The sequence below is a fragment of the Balaenoptera acutorostrata genome, chromosome 20 (genome assembly GCF_949987535.1).
Source record: "Balaenoptera acutorostrata chromosome 20, mBalAcu1.1, whole genome shotgun sequence".
Lineage (NCBI taxonomy): Eukaryota > Metazoa > Chordata > Mammalia > Artiodactyla > Balaenopteridae > Balaenoptera > Balaenoptera acutorostrata.
The window spans coordinates 18,648,411-18,668,170 of NC_080083.1; the positions used below are offsets into that span (position 1 = coordinate 18,648,411).

Consider the following 19,760-nt stretch of genomic DNA (forward strand, 5'->3'; position numbering starts at 1 on the left):
CACTTAAAGAAAACCCATAGATATAATATGAAATAACAAATTAGGGAACTGATCATTTCAAGAAGTTCTTATATCCTAATTTGTGGGGAAAAATGCCATATCTTACAGGAAGCCCCATTACAAGAAGACAGCCTTTGTGAAATTGACAGCAAGTACCCTTCAAAGTACTTAACCAGTTAGACAGTATTTAATGCAGCACCAAAGACTAAGGAACTAATTAGCCAGCATGAGGTTCTTTCACTCAACAAAATATTGTGGCCATATTTCTATTATCAATAAGTATACTTTCATATATCTTTAATATTAGATAATATATCATCATATGGATATTCTATAACTTAACTACCCCATAATTATTATCTGTTTTTTATCACTTTCAGGTTTTTTTGCTATAAATAGTGCCTCTTGGTGAGCTTTCTTGTAGTTGAATCTTTGGGTATAGTTTAAGGAGGTCTCTTTACCTCAAGAAGAGATACCTCATTGCTCTGCTGATACAACATTGTTTTCAGGGCTGCCTCTTTTACAGATTTACCTTGGAAAGGCCAGTTAACCCTAGCGTGCATATACTCTTTCCATTTATAGACCCAAGAGAGTGCAGTTTTGAGATAGCATCTTTTAGTTTATAATTTGTTATGACAATAATTTATAACAGAAAAAAAGATGGGATATAGTATTGGCTATATTCATTGTAATTTTCATTCATTTTTTGAGATACCATTTTGTTATGTAAACGTACTACTTATTTTATGATGAAATAAATACCATTTGGTTACTAGAAGTTTACTTTACAGCCGACTTTCAGAAATGCATCTTTTTCACTAAGTGGGGCCCTTCTGTATTATATTTTGTACTTTATTTTACATACAGCTTGACTACTGTACAGTATGTTTATTGATTGTAAAAATGATAAATAGCAATACCCTATTTTGCAGAATGTGAAATGAAGGCTCAGTGAGTCTAAGCGGTACATAATTAGCTTTTTTTTTTCTTTTTAGTAACAAGAGATAAAAAGATAGACCTTCAGAAAAAACAGACTCAAAGAAATGTGTTCAGATGTAATGTAATTGGGATGAAAAACTGTGGGAAAAGTGGAATTCTTCAGGCTCTTCTTGGAAGAAACTTAATGGTGAGAGTTCTCAAGAAATAGAACTTTACTCAACAGATTTTTATAGTCACGAGTTTACATAATTTTTTCATAACCATTTACCTTTTTAGATGATTAGTAGAACTGAGTGACCTATGTATAATAGTAAGGTACAACTAAAGTGTAACAATAATCTCATTGAACTAGCTTTATCTTTGCTTCATTGATGTTAGCTATCATTTGTCTTTTTTTTTTAACCAGCTTTTCGATGGAGATTAAATAAATACACATATGAAAGCATCAAACACAGTGCTTGGCATGAAGTAAATGTACAGTGAATATTTTAAACCGAATACTGATACCTAATTCTGACTACTGCCTTGAGTAAGGAGACTGACATATTTCTAGATGAAATAGCAGGCCAAATTATAGTGTAATGAGAATTGCCAGCAGGTGGCTCTGGAATAAACTTTCAGTGCTATAGTTTACTTCCTTTTCAGCTACTGCTTTCCCTTTATGCAGAACAAATGCATCTTTTATTTTAGACCTTAAGAACTAAGAAACAAAATCAATATCCCCTTTGTATTGATAAATAATACATAGTGTAGAGAAGAATATCCTTTTTTTGGTAACACACCCACACATACATGCAGAGCGCATGTGTTGATGAAAACTAGTTCCTGTAATTTCTTGCTATAAATACTGAGATTTTTTGGTTGTTTTCAGAGGCAGAAGAAAATTCGTGATGACCATAAATCATACTATGCGATTAACACCGTTTATGTATATGGACAAGAGAAATACTTGTTGGTAAGAAGTTTTCTGGCATATAAAGATTATTAATTATTGGGTACATTTTAAATGACTCTTTGAAAACATAATTGGATTTAATTTAATGGTTTTTTTGTGATTTATTTTTTTACCTGATTTATTCATTAGAATTAATTTTAATCCCCTTGATCCATGTGGTGATTACATGGGTGTAGATATAAGTAAAAATTCATCTATCTGTGTGCTTAATTGTATGTTATACCACTGTAAGAAAGTAAAAAAAAAAAAAATTCTCTTTGCTCTTTCTTCCACTTTTATTTTTAAAAATTATGTCCTCTATTGACTAGAAATTAGTTTGAAGACCTTTGTGCAGGTGTGGGGTAGTTTAATCTGTAATCTGAATCAGGTTGTATCTATTTAGCAAGGAGAAGTGTAGTTAACAAGTGTGGTAGCCTAAAAAATGATTGAAAGAATGGTATGACTGAAAAGATAATATGAAATAGTAGAAAGAGGTTTTATGTTCTTTTTGGATGCAGTCTGATTTTGGTTTGAATGCTGGTCCACCACTGATCAGCTGTGTGACCTCAGGCAAATTGCTTATTCTCTCTGAGCCTGAGTTTCTTATTAAGTTAACTAATATGAGAAGCTCCTGACAAATAATAAGTACTAAAGAAAGTTCATTCCCTTTTTTTTTTCTTTTTGGAAATAGTTTATTCTGCTATACAGGTAATCACATTGAATTTTATGCATATTTTGCTCTTTATGATAAAAGTTCTTTGTCAGTTTCTTGTTAAACCTGTTTATCTCTCATTCTTCCCCTAAGTATAATTCTGTATATTGGGTACTCAGTAAATCTTGCTGATCGTTAACTTTCCAGTTTTATTGTTAAAACCATTCATTGCAAGTTGATGTCTTTCATGTCTCTGAATATCCATGCTCTAATAGTGTTTTATTTGGAATATATTGAGTCACCTCTGACTTTACACTTCCCCTTTCTTCTCCTCAACAAAGAAGCACTATCTTATATAGCTCAATACTGAATTTTACGCTTGTTGGATCATTATCATATCACAGATGGGATGTTTAGATATTTTATAATAAACATTGAAAAAGAGTAGGTAGTGAAGTAGAACCAAATAACCTTAATGTACCGTCCTTTGCTTTTTGTTTTTGATTGGTGGGGAGGAAAGGTGGTGTGGTAGAAAGAAAAAAGACTTGGGAATCATATCTGAGTTCAATTTTTGGTCTGATGACTAGTTAGTTGTGCTATCTTTGGCAGTTGACCTAATCTCTTTAGCCTGTTTTCTTATCTATAGTATGTAGAGAACACATGTAAAGGGCCTGCCTAGCACACTTTAGTCACTCACTAAATGTTAGTTTCTGTAGGACCTTAATCACCATTTTTCATCTTCAAAAATCAGAAGCTACTTGTTTATCTATATGTCTTACTTCCAAAAATAGTCTGAAAATTTATGCTTAACTAGTATTTTTAAATTAGGAAGTCAAGTTAAGCAAATAATAAAACATCATGACTTTAATTTTACATCAGTGGTATGATACTTATGTTTCTGTCTTTTTCTTTTTACAAGTTGCATGATATCTCAGAATCGGAATTTCTGACTGAAGCTGAGATCCTTTGTGATGTTGTGTGCCTGGTATATGATGTCAGTAACCCTAAATCCTTTGAATACTGTGCCAGGATTTTTAAGGTTTGTTGCTCTTTTGGTCTAAAACCAAGTTTAACTTTATAAGGAGTTTAATGGAATTGTAATGTGGTGTTTTCTAATCAGGGAAATAAGAAAATTATTTGTGGAGCTTTTCAAAAATACATACATTTGTGTCCTATCCCTAAAGGTTCTGGTTTCATTCTGAGGTGGTAGAGTCGCAGACATCTGTATTTTTAAAAGTACTTTTTTCCACATGTGACTCTGATGTGCATTCCTGGTTAAGAACCTCTGCATTAATGGAAGGTCTTAGGAATGCACATGGATTATATGTTGCCCGTTACACCAAGAATAATAATAGAGCAAGGGGATAAACCAGAGGCTTGACAAGTTATCAGTTACTTTGAGATTATCAACAAGATTCAATAAGAGTAAAAAACTGTATGTACGAAGAAATTTACTCTAGCATTGTTTTTAATAACAAAAACCTGGAAATAATCCAAATGTCTAACAATAGGAGGATAGTTTACCAAATTGAGATAAAATGATCCTATGAAATTGATGTAGCCATTAAAAGTAATGGTTTTGAATTCTGAAAACATGGAAAATTCAGTATTATATTTTTAAATGGTTATGTCCAGCATGACTACAACTATGTAAACATATTTATATATGCATGTGCTTAAGGACTAGAGGTAATATCAAAAAATGAAAATAGTATGCTTTAGGAGAGAGAATTTAGGTAGATTTCTTTTTATTTCAAAGTATTGTTTCTTTTGGAAAAAAAATTTTTTTTTTCAAACTGTAGTGAATTTGAAGAATTGTTATAGGTTTATATTGTTACCAGCATTAGAAAAGTGTCCCCGGTCTTATTATGCTACTGACCTAGACAACTGCCAGTCTTTGCCTCTTAGTTTACTTTCTCCCTGAAACTGTTGATGCTTTCTTTGCCTATGTAGAGAAAAAATTTAGTGCCCATTTAGTTAAATTTAGTAATTTTTGAACTTGTCATCAGATTTTGATTTCACTTTTTATTCTGTAGCAACACTTTATGGACAGCAGAATACCTTGCTTAATCGTAGCTGCAAAGTCAGACCTGCATGAAGTCAAACAAGAATATAGCATTTCACCTACTGATTTCTGCAGGAAACACAAAATGCCTCCACCACAAGCCTTCACTTGCAATACTGCTGATGCACCCAGTAAAGATATCTTTGTTAAATTGACAACAATGGCCATGTACCCGTAAGTACTTGCTCTGCCATGATTTTCGTGTTGCATGGTTCGTGGTAACATTGCATGCCTTTATTAGCCATGAGAGTGGAATCTCTGTCACATAGAAGTTGTTCAGCAACAGAAAGAGACTTTGTAATGAGAAGGGACAAGTTTGAGTAAAAGCAGGTTTGGTTTGGGTACCAGAAGAAAATTATATCAATGGTGCTTCTGATAATATTTGACTATATTTGAGCAGGCTGTAACTATCTTAATAGGATAGTACAATAAAACTCAGCCCAATAAAATGGAATTTATTTAATAAATATATGGAATAAATAAACTCAATAAAATGGAATTGACATCATGCTAATAAGGCATTTCCATATGAACAAAAAGTTAACTTTTATATTTTTTCTGCTGATTAATTGACCTTGAGTATGTGAAGGATTCTAAAATCTTTTATGAATTTATGTTTAAATTATGGGTATGTTTGAGTTCAGGATATAATGTCTTTTTTTAGTGCTATAAAAAGTAATTGGAATTGGAATTCTTTCTATATAAATGTTTTACGTTGTGTTATGAGCCACAAATTTTATGTACATTTATTGTATATCTGTACATGCATATGCACAAGCACATAACTGTGATCATCTTCGTAGTTTACTAACTGCCTTAAAATTGCATGCTTCTTAATGGCATTCTCCTCAAGTACGGTGTTTGTATAAATTCTGTTTTGTGACAAGATAGTTTTTCAGGCAGTGCGTTTCTCAGGACTTAACAGTTTATTCTATTTATTATTATGTTATTCTCTAAATTATTTTTCTTCTTATGAAAAGTACAGTATAACATAGAGTAATACTCAAAAATTGCTATAAGCCAAGGTTTTTCAAAAGGTTGTTAATTTGCACGGATTTTTCAAATCAGAGTTAATTTTATTGCTGTTCCATTAACTAGTGCTTTAAAAAAAATGCAGCAAACCTTTGAAATTCTATTTGTATTGGAAGAGAAGTCATTCCTTCCTATTACTGTTAGATAAGCAAAACCTTATTTTTTATGTTTACCTTTGCTTTAAAACTTTCATGTATGTTATCTACAGAGAGGATCATTACAGAGACAGACTCTCCCGAGACATGGGCAACACTGATAGAATAGAGAATTTGAGAAAAATCTGGGTCTTTCTAAAAACTGCTTTGTAAGTTACTTTTTCTTTATGGCTTCTATGGCATTTTGTTGACATTTTCTTATAGATGACCAAATCTTTTTCTCCATAATTCACATTTAGTAATTATCCAGAAACGCACTGCTTGGTTAGGCATACTGCCTAACTGTATACTATGGTGTCTTTTTTTTTACTATGTAAATGCACTGTCTTAATCTTGTAAATAACTGCAACTATGTTTTTAGATCTGCATCTTTAAAATTTTACTGCAATATGTGTGTGTGTGTGTGTGTGTATATGATAAATGTACATACATGGACACTTGTTTATATGGTTAATCCGAAACTACTTCTCATGAAGCATCTCCCTGTTGCTAAGCATACTTTGCATCCCTCCTTTTTGGGGGGTGGAGCCTGTATATGTTGAAGAGTCAGATTCAACTTATAAAATAACAGATGGATTCCAGTATGACAGCTGGCAGTGACTTAGTAGCAGTGATATGTTCATCATAAGTCAGATTTTAAAATGGAATGTCTTGAGCCTGTAAGAGTCTTTTAAAAAATTAATTCTTGTTTTTCTTCATGTTGGGAATTAGGCATTATTGGGATGCTGCTAATCTCCACAACCATGCCACCGTGTGCTGTGGTCTCATCAGATCTCACAAGCTAAGCCAAGTCAGATTGGGCCAGTCCATTGACTGAGAAGCCTCTAAAAAAAATGTTCAGGTGTTACAGGAAGTGATGTAATTGATTCTTCAGGTGGCGCTCTTCTGAGTGGGTTCTGCGCCAGTACCTCTCCAGGGGTGGTGTGATGGCCTTGTATGTCTGAGTGGCTCTGACCACTGAGCAGTCATTGGAGACCCCCTACTTTGGTTGTTAGAGTGGAGGTGAAATGGGCTGCCCCACGTGCCTGTACCAAGTAGTGCAATTCACTCAACCAGAAAGGAGTCAGAAAGCCTCCCTAAATTTCATATCTAATATCAATTGGATCCATTGTTGTTTTTTACACCCTTACCCAGAGTTTCATATTATCATACTTAGCTGGTGTGTTTTGGTAGCAGATGAAATTAACCCTGTATTTTGGGTTCAAGTAGAAATTTATGAAGCACTTTGATATCCTTTGGGAGCCATGGTGCTTGATGAATTAAAGACGATGTTGTTCATATCTCCTCAGGGTTGAACATACTCGTCTTTTGACTCTTTTGTGTATTTGTCACTCTTCTCCTTCCTGGTTTTCAGGCATGTGTATATACTGAGGGAGGAGGAGGGGATGGTTATTTAAATGCTAGCGAACTCTGACCTTTTGGTGGGTGCTGTGGCTTACTCAGTTTTTCTTTTATTAATTTAGATGAGGGTGCCATCTATTGCTGTGCATATTTATTCCACTAAAACCCTTGTACTAATAATTCTGTCCCTCCTCCAAAAAAGCAAAAGTGTTAGCTAATTTTCCTTAGATTTTCTGTAGGGAGGGAGGAGGGAGCTATTGCTGTTTATTATATTTTTGGTAAATGTGGAATTCTGCACAACTTTAGCATGCCCCACACTGTCCTTTTCCTTAGTGTTGCTTATGCCTAAATCTTTTTTTTTTTAAGTTGGCACACTCTGACTTGTGCCATATTTGTAAGTAAGAACTCAACTCCTGTCCTTCTGTGTGTTTTCGCAGCCATGCCCGGTTACGCTGTATGTGCACCTGCAACAGGTGTACATTTTGCATCTGTCAGAACTTCCTCAACTCAGACTTGCTGCAATCTGTAAAGAACAAAATCTTCACTGCAGTTCTTAACAGGTTCTTAACTTTCTTTACTGGGTACCAGGCATTCTGTTAAAATACAAAAGAAAAAAGTGGTTAACTATTTATTATACAAATACTACAAAGACAACAAGCTGACTGATGCCCAACTAACTTCCACTAAAATTCTCACTGTGGTGACAATGTTTAGTTCTGGAATCATCCTTAATGTTTAAAAATTAATAGATATATTTAGGGGACTATAAAGTAAGATTGTAGCTTTTTTTTTATTAAGGAAGTTAAAGTATTTTTTATATTAGAGGATAATATATGTAGGGAGATTAAAAATCTTTTGGCTGAGAGTTGTAGAAATAGATTAGGGCTTTAGTAAGGAAAAGACACATTGATTCCAAATGTTATACTGTACTCAGCTTGCATTCAAATAGTACAGCTTATTAAAACCATACTTATATGAGCGGTATCTCGGGTTTGAAAAACTTCTCTATTGAAATTATTTATAGTTATAATTTACTTTTACTTTTAAGTACCTGGAATGTTTTTTTGAAATGAAGATAATAACCAACTTTAAGGATTCAAAGGAATATGGAAAAGAAAAAGATCTATAGTACTAGTTTTTGAGGTCTTTACAATTGAACCCGAAACATAAAGTATGCCTAGAAAGTAATATGCTTTTAAAAAAGAAAGAGAAACAACAACAAAAAAATAGGTTGTATACCTTCCCTCAGAGCAATAAACTTGGAAGGTTATGTTCTTATTCTGGTCATGCTACCTTTCTTTGTTCAAATCGATTTTACATTTTGTGAACATTTAAGAGCCTATGTAATATTAATTTGTATCTAATGTCAAATTTTTATGTGTCTATGAATGAATTACGTTTTTGAAATCATTCAAATGTCGTTGGGAGCAGGGCTTGATTAAGACAGATGATCAAGCTAAACAGATTTTGGTTAGAAATGGATCTTATTTGGGTTACTGTTGGACTCTTACTGAGGGCTAGGCTCCGACTGTACCAAATGAGTAGGATAGTTTGTGTCCACCAGCAGTGTAGACATGGCTATTAAACAGTGAGGCTATATCTTATGTGAGTCAGAAACTGACTCTGAAGACATTCTAGAAGAGTTTCAGTGATGTTTTGAGCACTAGTAGCTCTGGAATAAGAATGCAGCCATCATAGGTGATTGCTTTGAAGGGATCACCACGCTCATTTGGTGGTGAAGTTCTGCCTCTGTCTTTTGAATGGCATCTTATAAAGAGTAACACAGACAGATTTGCTCATGACAACTGTCTGAGAAAGTGCAAGGCTAGTTCAAACCAAACAGCATTCAGGAGCTCCGGTGTTGGAAATGGTAGAGTTGGAAGAGATTCTAGAATTCATCTGGCCTAACCTCCCATTAGATTGCCTTCCTGCGAGCCTTCCTGAGAGAGTACTGTTTATCTGCTGATGGCTTTCCTCATTGGAGAGGGTTTTTGCTTTTGCCTTTTTTTTTTTTTTTTTTTTGACTAAAATTATTTCCCTATAACTTTCTCTCCTTTAGTTTTAGTTCTGCCCTTTAGAACAACATACGACTATTCTACTCCCTCTTCAACATAGCCTTCAGACATTTGAAGACGGCCATCATGTCTCCCCTAATTTTCTCTTCTCCAGGTAGAACATCCCCATTTCTTTCAGCCTTTTCTTAAATTAGATGGTTTAGTGACTTCATCATTCCTGGTTTTCCTCATCTGAAAGTCCCTTAGTTGTTCAGAGTACCTCTTAAAAAGTGCCACTGAGAATGGAGAACGGTGCTTCCGGTGTGATCTGACTAGTCCATAATGGTGGGCGGTCATATTCCACAGTTAGGACAGCACCTGTCTGCTGCATGAATTAACTTTTTAGCAGCCCCCGCCCACTGTTGATGCATATTAATCTTGGGGTTGCAATCAGATTTTTTCATACAAAGTGCTATTAAGGCAGTGTCCCCTCCTCTCTGTGTATTTGACAGTTTTAATTGGCTCTTTGTATCTAAATGCTGATACATATATATCTCTATTGAGTGTCATATTCTGCTTTTTGATCCATTGTTCTAGCTCAGTCATTTCAAACATTATTTCTGTCATTTGTCCCATTATATATATTTCTTGGCATTGTGTTATTTGCAAATTTGGTAGCTGTGTCTTCTTTATCTTTCAAGTTATTGATTAAAAAATAATGTTGAATACCCAGAGATCAGAGAGCGAGATTGCTCAAGCAAGCAAGCCCTTTAGTGCTCCACTAGAGAACTCTTTTCCCAGTGACACAGATTCAAAATTCTTGGGGAAAGATTATTCTGTCAATTAAAAATATTTTATTATCCAGCCCATGTTGTGTCTTACTGTCTTATAAGAGACTTCCTGGAGGGCTCTTTTGAAATCAGTATAATTTCTACCACATTCCTCTGATCCACCAATGTATTAATTTTATCTAAATAGAAAGTGGCATCTATTTGGTGTCTTATTCTTGGTGAACTCACCTTGGCTCCTAGTAATTGCTGATCGCAAACCATCAGTTTTATTCTAGAAGCTCTTGATCGTCAATAATTGCAGATTGATTCGTTGTCTGCATCTTTAGTGACAATTTTAATTTTAGGTTGGTTTAGTCAGCTTCCCAATGAAATAGGTTGGGTGTGCATTAATGGAGGAGATTGCTCATCATAAATTACTCTGTACAGTGATCCTCGAAGAGAAATCAGTACATTTTGTCATATCTAATTATAAACTAGAAATAATTTAATGGTAATGTCAGCATACATCACTGATGTCTGGTAATCAAGAAGGGAAAGAATGAAAAAGATGAGGAGGGAAACCAGCATACTTTTCAAAGAACTCCTTCCTCTTCCCTGGTAGTATTTCAATAAATTATTTTATAGAAGTCCAGTGGAAATTTAGGAGCTCTATATTGAAGTTTCTTCTAATTCACAAAAGGATTATAGATGAGGTAGGTGAGGATGGAGGCCAAAAACTTAAGTACCTACAGGGTCTGGATGGATAATGTTAATGAATGAAGGTGGCCGAGGAGAAGAAATAAGAGAGGTGGGAGCTACGACAGGTCCTGCCTGCAGGAGGCGGCCACCACTCAGCTCTGGCTGTTGCTTATTGTCCAAGTGTGGTGTTGCCAGGACTTGTGATTCTCTGAGACACTACAAGTCAGGATTTTTAGGTAAAATTTCCTGATATTTAAATAAAGGCAATTAAATTTTAAAAATCTGAAGTACTAATCAGAACAAAGAAAGCATGTTTACAGGCATGTTATATGCCTGTGTGACCTGAAGTTTGCAACTTCAGTCTTAAGACATAGCCTAAAGTTGTGAAAATGCAGGCCAGAAAAAGGTACACCTGAGGAATGAAAATGTCTCTTACAAACACCTCCACATACAGTTTTACTCCTTTCTCTTTAATAACTTGAAAAAGTAATGGGGTTGGTGGGGTGAGAATGGAACCACTTTCCCTACTATGTCTTGGGTTTTGGCAACCTTTTGGTGGTTGGTCACCACTGGTTTGCTGTGCTAGGTATATCTTAATGTTACATAAACAGAAAAAGGATTCACTAATTGAGTAAAAGTCACGTAAGAATTCTTCACTGTAATTCAATAGGGACGATTCTCACTCAACAGTAAGTCTTAAGTCTTTCGTTTTAGAAATCTGCTGTGCCTAGCGTTTGATTTAGAAGTATAAATGAGCAGTTTAAAATGTTTTATTTAACCAAAAAGTTTTGTTAGATGTCTGCAAAGAAATTAATAGACAAATATTGGTACATACATGTTGGTCTCAAATTAGTACATTGTTTCAGTGTGCTTGTAAAAATTTTGATCACCAAAATAGAAACTACTTCCAGAGATAATACATGTTTGGGGCCACGTTCTCCCTTTATGTCATCCTCCTACCACTTTGATTTATTCATCCAAATACTTAAGTACCTGCTTTAGATAGGATCCTGCTGTGAGCTGGGGCAAAATATCAAGATGAAGAAGATACAGAACTGTATTTAAATACCTTTCTAAATATTATGTTAAATTTTTTTTTTAACTTTTGGTTATATTTTCAGTGACCTTAGTGCCTTATGCTAGCAAAGGAAGTGCTATAACCTGATCATGAGAAGATCTATGCCAAATTAATTAATTTATACTTAACACAGTTTCGACAGTTCCAACATTTCTGAAATTGTCCATTTTTCCCCATCTGGCTTTGACCAGAAAAGATTGTCTTTATTTTTTTAGCTTATTTACTGACACTATGTATTTTAAGTAGAAAGTAGTAATAAAATTTTTTTTCTTTCCAGTTTAATTGAATGTGTATTCAACATGTGAGAGAAGTGTTTAACTACCTATCTGACATGTGACTTTGTTCTTTGGTAATTATGGTCTCAGCCTTTAGATCTGGATAGGTTTATGTTTTTCTTTGGAATAATTTATGAATAGCTGGAATTATTTGAATTTAAATACATTTGGAAGATGATTAACCTGTGGCCAGATGATTTTAGTCTCTGGCAATGCTTTCATTTCAAATAGTGAAAATCATGTTATTGGAGAAAAATACCTTTTGATTATATTTTAATTATAAATACCTCTTAAATCTGAAGGTGTTAAAGTGATTATGTAGGAGTGGGCTTGATTGTTGGTTTGAACTACCCAGGATTTTAGTTTATTAAATATTTATTATTCTGACTTTAGAACACTCCTGCTTTGCATGAGGATGTCACTATACTGTAGTGTGTGTGCACTTTAATTTGTCCCTTCCTTTAGGTGTTCATTTTCATTTGTTTGCCTGTGCCACTTAGTCATTTTTTAACTCCTCTTGATCCATCTCCCAGCTGTGTTTCAGTGTATAATCCTCCCATTTTTCCTAACCTGTAATTTAATCAAATCGTTTATTTTACAATTTATTATTTTGGTGTGGTTTTCTTTGATGCATATCTTGGTTTTAGTATTTCTTTCACCACATTTTAGTACTTGCATTAGCCGTATAGGTTATTTGTTCATGTTAATTCTTAAGTTTGGTAACAGCATCTTACTTTAGTAACAAAATCTGTAGTTCACACTGAGTATTTACCGAGACGCAAAGGTATGATGGACAGTCTTCATACCCATTGTATTTTTTATCCTGTTTATTAATGTATTTTTAAAAATCAGATATATGTGACATTTATTTTAATCTGTTCTTTAATGACTCACTTCATTTGCCCATATTTCTTTAATAATCACCTAAGTTCCTCCTTCACATTGTTTGAAATCATGTTACTTAATATAGGAGCCCTGTTTTTGAAGAAAGGACTTTACTGTTGTCACGCTAAAATGAACTGTCTTTTCACAGGATTGCTTTATGAAGAGGATAGTTTCCTAGAAATCTTAATGCTATAGAGATTCTGTTGGGAATGTAAGAGTTCTTAGGATATTATGTTACGGTAAAATATTATATTTTAAGGAAGTGCATCCTGTGTTTTAATTTCGTATGAAACTTCTGTGTTCATATGCAAGGTCCTTACAAGGCTTTTCTTTGAATTTGGATACATACACATAGTCATACGTTTAAAATTATATGAGAGCTTGTGTTATAGATTCTCTTCAAGTAAGCTGCTGCTGCTTATAAATTAAAAATTTTTTGCTGTTTGGTTAGTATATTAAAGGACACAACAGGATGGAGTTTGCCTATTCTGACCTTTAAGTATCGGTAGTTAACATGTAGACATTATGTGTTTCCCATGTATCTACAATCATCCATGAATTTTTATTCTTCTAATGCTTGGTGAAGCATTTCTTGACATTGATGCACACCTATGTCCTTTTCCTAAGTATGTTACTGTTTAGGCATGCTCAGTTAACAGCTTTCGTATATTTGTGTTATAGTTCTTCTTTGCTGGACACTATGTTTTTATTTCTTAACCTAGTTCGAGAAATAGCTTATTAAAATGTTTCATGCCTACTAGTTCAATTAGGAGAATTGTCATTGTTAAAATTATTGTTAGCAGTAATGGCATTATTATTAGAGGTAAATATGAAAAAATACTTCACCAGGTGGTAGAAACATAAAGCAGGGAGAGGATAACATTCCCTTTATTATTGGTTAAATACACTGAACCAATAAAGATTTTAGTTCATGTTCTTATATTTACCATAAATTGTAGAGTTAATCAAAGCATCTTGTATGCCTTCTTTAAGGCATTCTGTGCAAAGGTACATAGGAATTTTGGTCCGTTGTTATATGCCTCTGTGACCTTCACACAAACAGTTTTTAATTTGCCTCTTTATTGCCTGAATTTTGAAACATTATCTTCGCTCTGCCTTAGTAATACCCAGGTCCAAACCTGTTGGTTTGCTCCCACACTTGTGTCAAAAAGCGCTTGTCATCTAATCGACATCTGGGCCCTCAGCACTTCTAAGACAGAAAGCCAGCATCCATTCCACAGGAATTTTCTACCTAAGGACTCGAAAGCTGTGACAAGCTTCACACGATTATTTAAGGTTATATTTTAGCATTTAGTTGTTATTTCTTATGTTCTAAAAAGAGATACTGCTGAACCTAAATTATTTTATTCCGTGTAGAGTAGGGAAATGTGTGATTCTGATATATCAGTAGATTGGAAAAAAAGAACCTTTTTATATACACACACACACACACATTTTTGACCCTGTAATATTCATTTTGGGGTAGTCTATCTTAAGGAAGCTATTTTAAATGTAGCGAAAAATCTTAATGTAGAAAGGTATTCATCACTTTAGTTACAGTCACCTGTAAATGGTGAGAGCCACCAATAGGAATATAAAGCAGCTATTTAAAATGATGTCTCTGTAATTTATGTAAAAGTCCCTATATAATATTTTTAAAAGATATAAAATTATATAAATTATACACATTGTGTTTGTAGCTATGTTAGAAATACATAGAAAAAGTTTAAAAGGAAATACCCCAAATTTTAATTAGTGGCCTCAGGTGATTCTAGGTGATTTTGTTCCTTCCTACTTTTATTTTCCTCATACAGTGTGCTTGTACTACTTTTTTTAAATAAATTTATTTATTTATTCATTTATTTTTGGCTGCGTTGGGTCTTCATTGCTGCACGCAGGCCACCTCTGGTTGCGGCAAGCAGGGGCTACTCTTTCTTGCGGTGGACAGGCTTCTCATTGCAGTGGCTTCTCTTTGTTGCAGAGCACGGGCTCTAGGCACGCGGGCTTCAATAGTTGTGGCACTCGGGCTCAGTAGTTGTGGCTCCTGGGCTTAGTTGCTCCGTGGCATGTGGGATCTTCCCAGACCAGGGCTCGAACCTGTGTCCCCTGCATTGGCAAGCAGGATTTTAACCTCTGCGCCACCAGGGAACTCCCTGTATTACTTTTTTAATAGTCAAAAAAAACTTAAGAAAAAGTAAGCAGTAAGATATTATAATTTATTCTGAGATGTTTTATGTGAGTCATTTGGAAAGAATTAAACTTTTGAATTGTGGAAGCATTCCTTTTGCTTGAGTTTGTAGGCATGAACTAGGAAGCAGCCTTATGAAGCTGTTACTCTGCTTCTGCTTGAGATCTGAAATGACAAACATGGCTCAGTTCTTAATACTTACAATTAAGATTGCACTATTCTCCATTCAGGTGTTGTCAGTTAGGCAGGCAATGCAACTGTGCCATCTGTTATAAATGCATTCTCTTTTGTAAATAGAGCCTGGTGATGTAGCTTTTAAATGCATATGGTAAAGGCATAAAATAATTCTCTAAGTAGCTTTCTGTCTAAAAGTAGTTTTCCATGTCTAAAAGTATGTTAAACAACTATTATAACATCGATGGAGTCATTGAAATATATTTTATGAGTCAGTGGTTGCCTTGAGTTTTAAACTAGCTGTATATTGAACATGTATCTGTATTGTTTTTCATCTATAAATATGAACCACTGTTTTGCCTATTGAAGACTATACTATAGCTTAGGGAAAGTAATAATTACTGTCTTGAAATGTGAAAGAAAACTAAGCAGTAAAGTCAGAATATATTATTTCATGAATGGTAATACTTTCTCAAAATTCAACAAAGGGAACTAAGCTGTGTTAACAGATTCCATACGTGAAGAATATTGATGAGAAATCATTTTGACTGATTTTAATGTCATTATAGCTAATATTAATCCTAACCCCCTTTTCCCCTAAATTAAAAAATAAGTGTAAAAATATTCTCCATTAGTGAAGATGCATGAAAATCACAGAGAGACCAAATCTGAAGCAAAACTCTAATGCACTTTTAGCCTGTGTTCTCACTTTAAGTTCTGTACATCTCTGCTGACTTGGAGTTGTAAACTTTGAAACTCTCATCATAGGGCCATGACAGCCTCTGAGTTTGGGATGTTTTACTCAATTTTTTTTTTTTAACAGATGTATGTTTGTAGTTTTTAGTAGTCAGAAACTAGAAGCATTTCTAAACTTCATGACTAAGTTGTTAGCCTCATTTTGAGTAAGTATAGTCACCGCATATTGTCAGGTACTGCTTACAGTATTGGTTTCAAGGGCTTCTCTTAGTGTTTCAGATATACCAAGACCAGCCTCTGGGGGATACATAGAGAACGTATATAGCAGCCTTAGGTTTCCTGCCTGGTATGTGAGTGTTTTAAAGGAGTAATATAGATAGATTTTTTTTTAAGTTTGGCAGTTTTCTATAGAATAACTTTATTTTAAATATAGAAAGCATGAGATGCATCATGTAGGGTGGCAACTCAGTGTATGTGTGGGATGTTTAATTGAGAGATATTACTTTCAGTCCCCTTCTTTTGTGAGCTGTGCTGTGAACTGCACACTGTGTGCATGTGTATAAAAGGTTAAGAGCCCGGGTAGCTGAGTGGGGAGCCATGCCGTTAGCAGACGACGAAGGCAGTATTATTCACCGGGTGCACGCCGTCAGCTCGGTGGAAGATTCCGTCTTCGTGGGGTCATCTCATGGTCCACTTTTTCTTGAAGCCAAGTAACATTTCCCACAAACAGTGGGTTGGCTTTGTTGGAGTTTTTCCAAGTGGAAAAACTGAAAACCTAAGTATTTTCTTCCCTAACTGTTTTTTAAAAAAATGAAACGTTACCTGTTGGAAGAACTAACTTGCAAGGTGGCATGAACCTGTGTTATCACTTTGCTTTGTAAAATAATAATTATTTAAGGAGTGACTTTTTTTTTTTTTTAATAGAAACTGGGTAAGATAAGAAGTTGGAGTGCTTTGTGTTGTTTTACCATAGTGATAAGCATGGAGCACTTTGCTTGTATTGTAAACTTGTTTCTTAGGGATGTACAGATTGCATTTTGTGAAAACTAATCTGATTGTTCTCTCTTTGACTATTACTGAGACAAAGTAGTTTTGTATAATTTATAGATTTTTGGCTCTTAACTCTTTTGCATATGTCAGTGTCTTGGTCTTTTAATGATGTCTGACTCTTGCTTCAAATCTGTTTGTTTAATTTAGTTGTGAAATAACCTAAACTAGACAGTCTCTCTAAGCTCTTAACTCTGTAAGTTTTCTGCATCACCTCAATTGTGTTCACTTAACTAAAACTTCAGTGACGCTGAATAAAATGTTCCAACCTTTGCTTTAAAGCTGTATCCTCTTCATGGTAAGCTGTCATACTTGAGACCCTTGGGGGTGCTTAGCAGTGTTATTAACTGAGCATGCTCACAAACTCAGTTTGTGATACAGGCTGTCCCTGTTCTTATCATGCATAATATGGCTTCTTTTATGTCATTTACCTTTCAGTCCATCATGTTACATCATGTCCTTTAGTTGGTACCAATGTCACTGCCTGTCTGATACCAGGGTTTGGTTCGTTTGTTTGTTTTTTTCTTCTTCTTTGTTTAATCAGCAGTAACCAAATTAATGCAAACTTGTAAATCCTCCCCCTCCCCATTTGGGATTTTTTTTGGTAAATTTTTATGGGACTCAGTGTTTCCAAAGTTGATTTTAAGCATTGCTCTTAGAAAAGTATTGTCACTTGTCACTTAACTGCTTACAAGATAGCTTTTGGTTTCTGGGGACAGGAGATTGCACATTAAGTTCCATGAAATTGACTCTCAAAATTGTGAGGTCTCAGTCTTACCTCTCGTTTTGAAGGACCATGCTGGTATTAAAAAGTGGCAGGTTGATTTGTCTTAAGTTCTCCGTTTCCCATGTGAAGAAAACTTATAACATTTTGGATGTTGTTTACTCCCAAATAGTAACTAATTATAGATATTTCTTTATTAATGTCTACAGCATGTCTTAAGATAATGATTATCTAAGCAATGTACATGTGGCTTTATTGATAAATGTTTTTGGTGACCATTACTGTATGCAATTAGCCTGACAAGTGTGCTAATACTTCCCTAAAAGTAGATTGTTCATATAACTGGTTTTTTCATACTAATCATGTTTTAAACATTAATTATATTTTTTGACTACAGGCACGTGACACAAGCTGACCTCAAGAGCTCCACGTTTTGGCTTCGAGCAAGTTTTGGTGCTACTGTTTTTGCAGTTTTGGGCTTTGCTATGTACAAAGCATTATTGAAACAGCGATGATTAAAAAAAAAAAAATACTGGCCCTACCAAAAACAAATACTTTTATGTACATTCTGAATGCTTTAAATTCCGCTAGAAATATTGAGATATTTATACATGCAGAGTTACTTTGTTAATATTTGTAATTCATGCATAAGAGTATTTTAATGATAGTTATAACTGCAGTATTGGCTAGCATATGGAAGGAAACAGCTTAACAGCCAAACTAAAATGGCTAACTTTCAGAGGCCAAAAGGGAATATTTTGTAAATAATGTACATATTCAGGCAAGATATGGTCTCCCAGACTGAGTTCAAGAAATGATGTTTCTAGACGTTTCTACATGGTATTATTAGTGCTCAGTTGGCTCACTCTCCTAGGTTTAAGTCAGCTCAGAGACTTTATTTACTCATTGATCACTTATTTATTTCACATTTACTCAGAATGATCTTTGGGTACTTTAAGTACACGAGGCACAATTTGCCTTTTTCTCTCCGTTTTTAAAAACGTGACTTTCTTTCAGTCCCATCCTTCATGGTAGGCCAGCCTTGAAGCCATCGTGCAGTCTAGAAAATTGTATAGCTGAGTGTGATGCTCTCCTTTAAGGAAGGAGTAAGCTCAAGGCGATTAGCAAAGGCGTCACCTGTGTGATTAGTTTCCTTTGTCAGTATGTTGAATTTTATAGCCCTTTCAATCAAATGAGAAAAAAGATTTGTATATTATTAATGTTTTTAGTTTAAATAAACAGTCACCATTACTACTATTGAGTTTCCTCCCAAAGTGTAAATCATTCTATAATGGCTGTGTCTATTATAGTATATTACAGTAGCTGCATGTGTCATGAAGTGTTCTATATCTGGCTAGGATAACCTAGAAGCAGCACTTTTTTAAATGGTAAAATAAATCTAATTAATAAAACTCTCATTATGAACCTATTTTTTCCATCATTGACCTTTTCAAGTATTTAAATAAATAAGCACTGTGTACTGTGATCTTGAGTTTTTTGTCTAACAAAAGTAAATATTTCTGTACAGATATGAACGAAATCCTCTGGTTTCTGTCTTTCCTGTCTTGAAAATTATTTTTATACAAAAAGATAATACTTATTAGGAAAGAAGACAAGTATGATTTGTATGTATCAGAGGAAATCTATTTTAAAGTTGTGGGGAAATCTATTCTTAGAAAAAGGCAATTGTTTTCCCCTACACATACCTAACTAATGAGGTTTTTGCTATGATTTACATGTTTATTTTCTCCTTTAACATGGATCTTTTTTCCCCTTTGTTCTTCTGAGGGGTGTTTTCTCCCTAAGATCACACTCCTTTAGCAGCTAGGAACAACATAATTTATTAGCTATAAGCTTGTAAAATAATGTGTGTCATGTTCACTTCATAATTCCCTGTCTCCCTCCCCACTCCAATTTCCATTCTGAAATTGAGGAAAAGGAAAATTGAGCAAAAAAATCTGGTGGCTCCTCATTTTCATTATTTTCTGAGAGTTTCTCATTTACCAAATAAATTTCAGTTACACAGCTTCCAATGACAGTTAATTCTTTCCTTCCAAGTTCTTCCCTGTTCAGACTGAAATATTATTTTAAATGAGTATGCCCTGTAGATTG

General features: G+C 34.4%; 1 protein-coding gene across 14 annotated transcripts in view; it reads left to right on the forward strand.

Annotated features, from left to right (window-relative positions):
• The window catches only part of RHOT1 (ras homolog family member T1), a 60,514-nt gene extending 41,380 nt beyond the window's left edge, over positions 1-19,134 (forward strand). For 6 of the 14 annotated variants that reach the window (XM_057536075.1, XM_057536076.1, XM_057536082.1 and 3 more), the window contains 7 exons: positions 996-1,126; positions 1,811-1,894; positions 3,445-3,564; positions 4,562-4,764; positions 5,831-5,926; positions 7,556-7,678; positions 18,046-19,134. In XM_057536075.1, coding sequence (XP_057392058.1) covers positions 996-1,126; positions 1,811-1,894; positions 3,445-3,564; positions 4,562-4,764; positions 5,831-5,926; positions 7,556-7,678; positions 18,046-18,163 — 875 coding nt within the window. In that variant the 3' untranslated portion in view covers positions 18,164-19,134. Of the gene's footprint in view, positions 1-995; positions 1,127-1,810; positions 1,895-3,444; positions 3,565-4,561; positions 4,765-5,830; positions 5,927-6,488; positions 7,530-7,555; positions 7,679-9,177; positions 9,288-18,045 lie in introns of those variants that run through there. The other 8 variants (XM_057536084.1, XM_057536079.1, XM_057536081.1 and 5 more) reach the window with 5 other exon arrangements.
• The last annotated feature ends 626 nt before the right edge of the window (positions 19,135-19,760 follow it).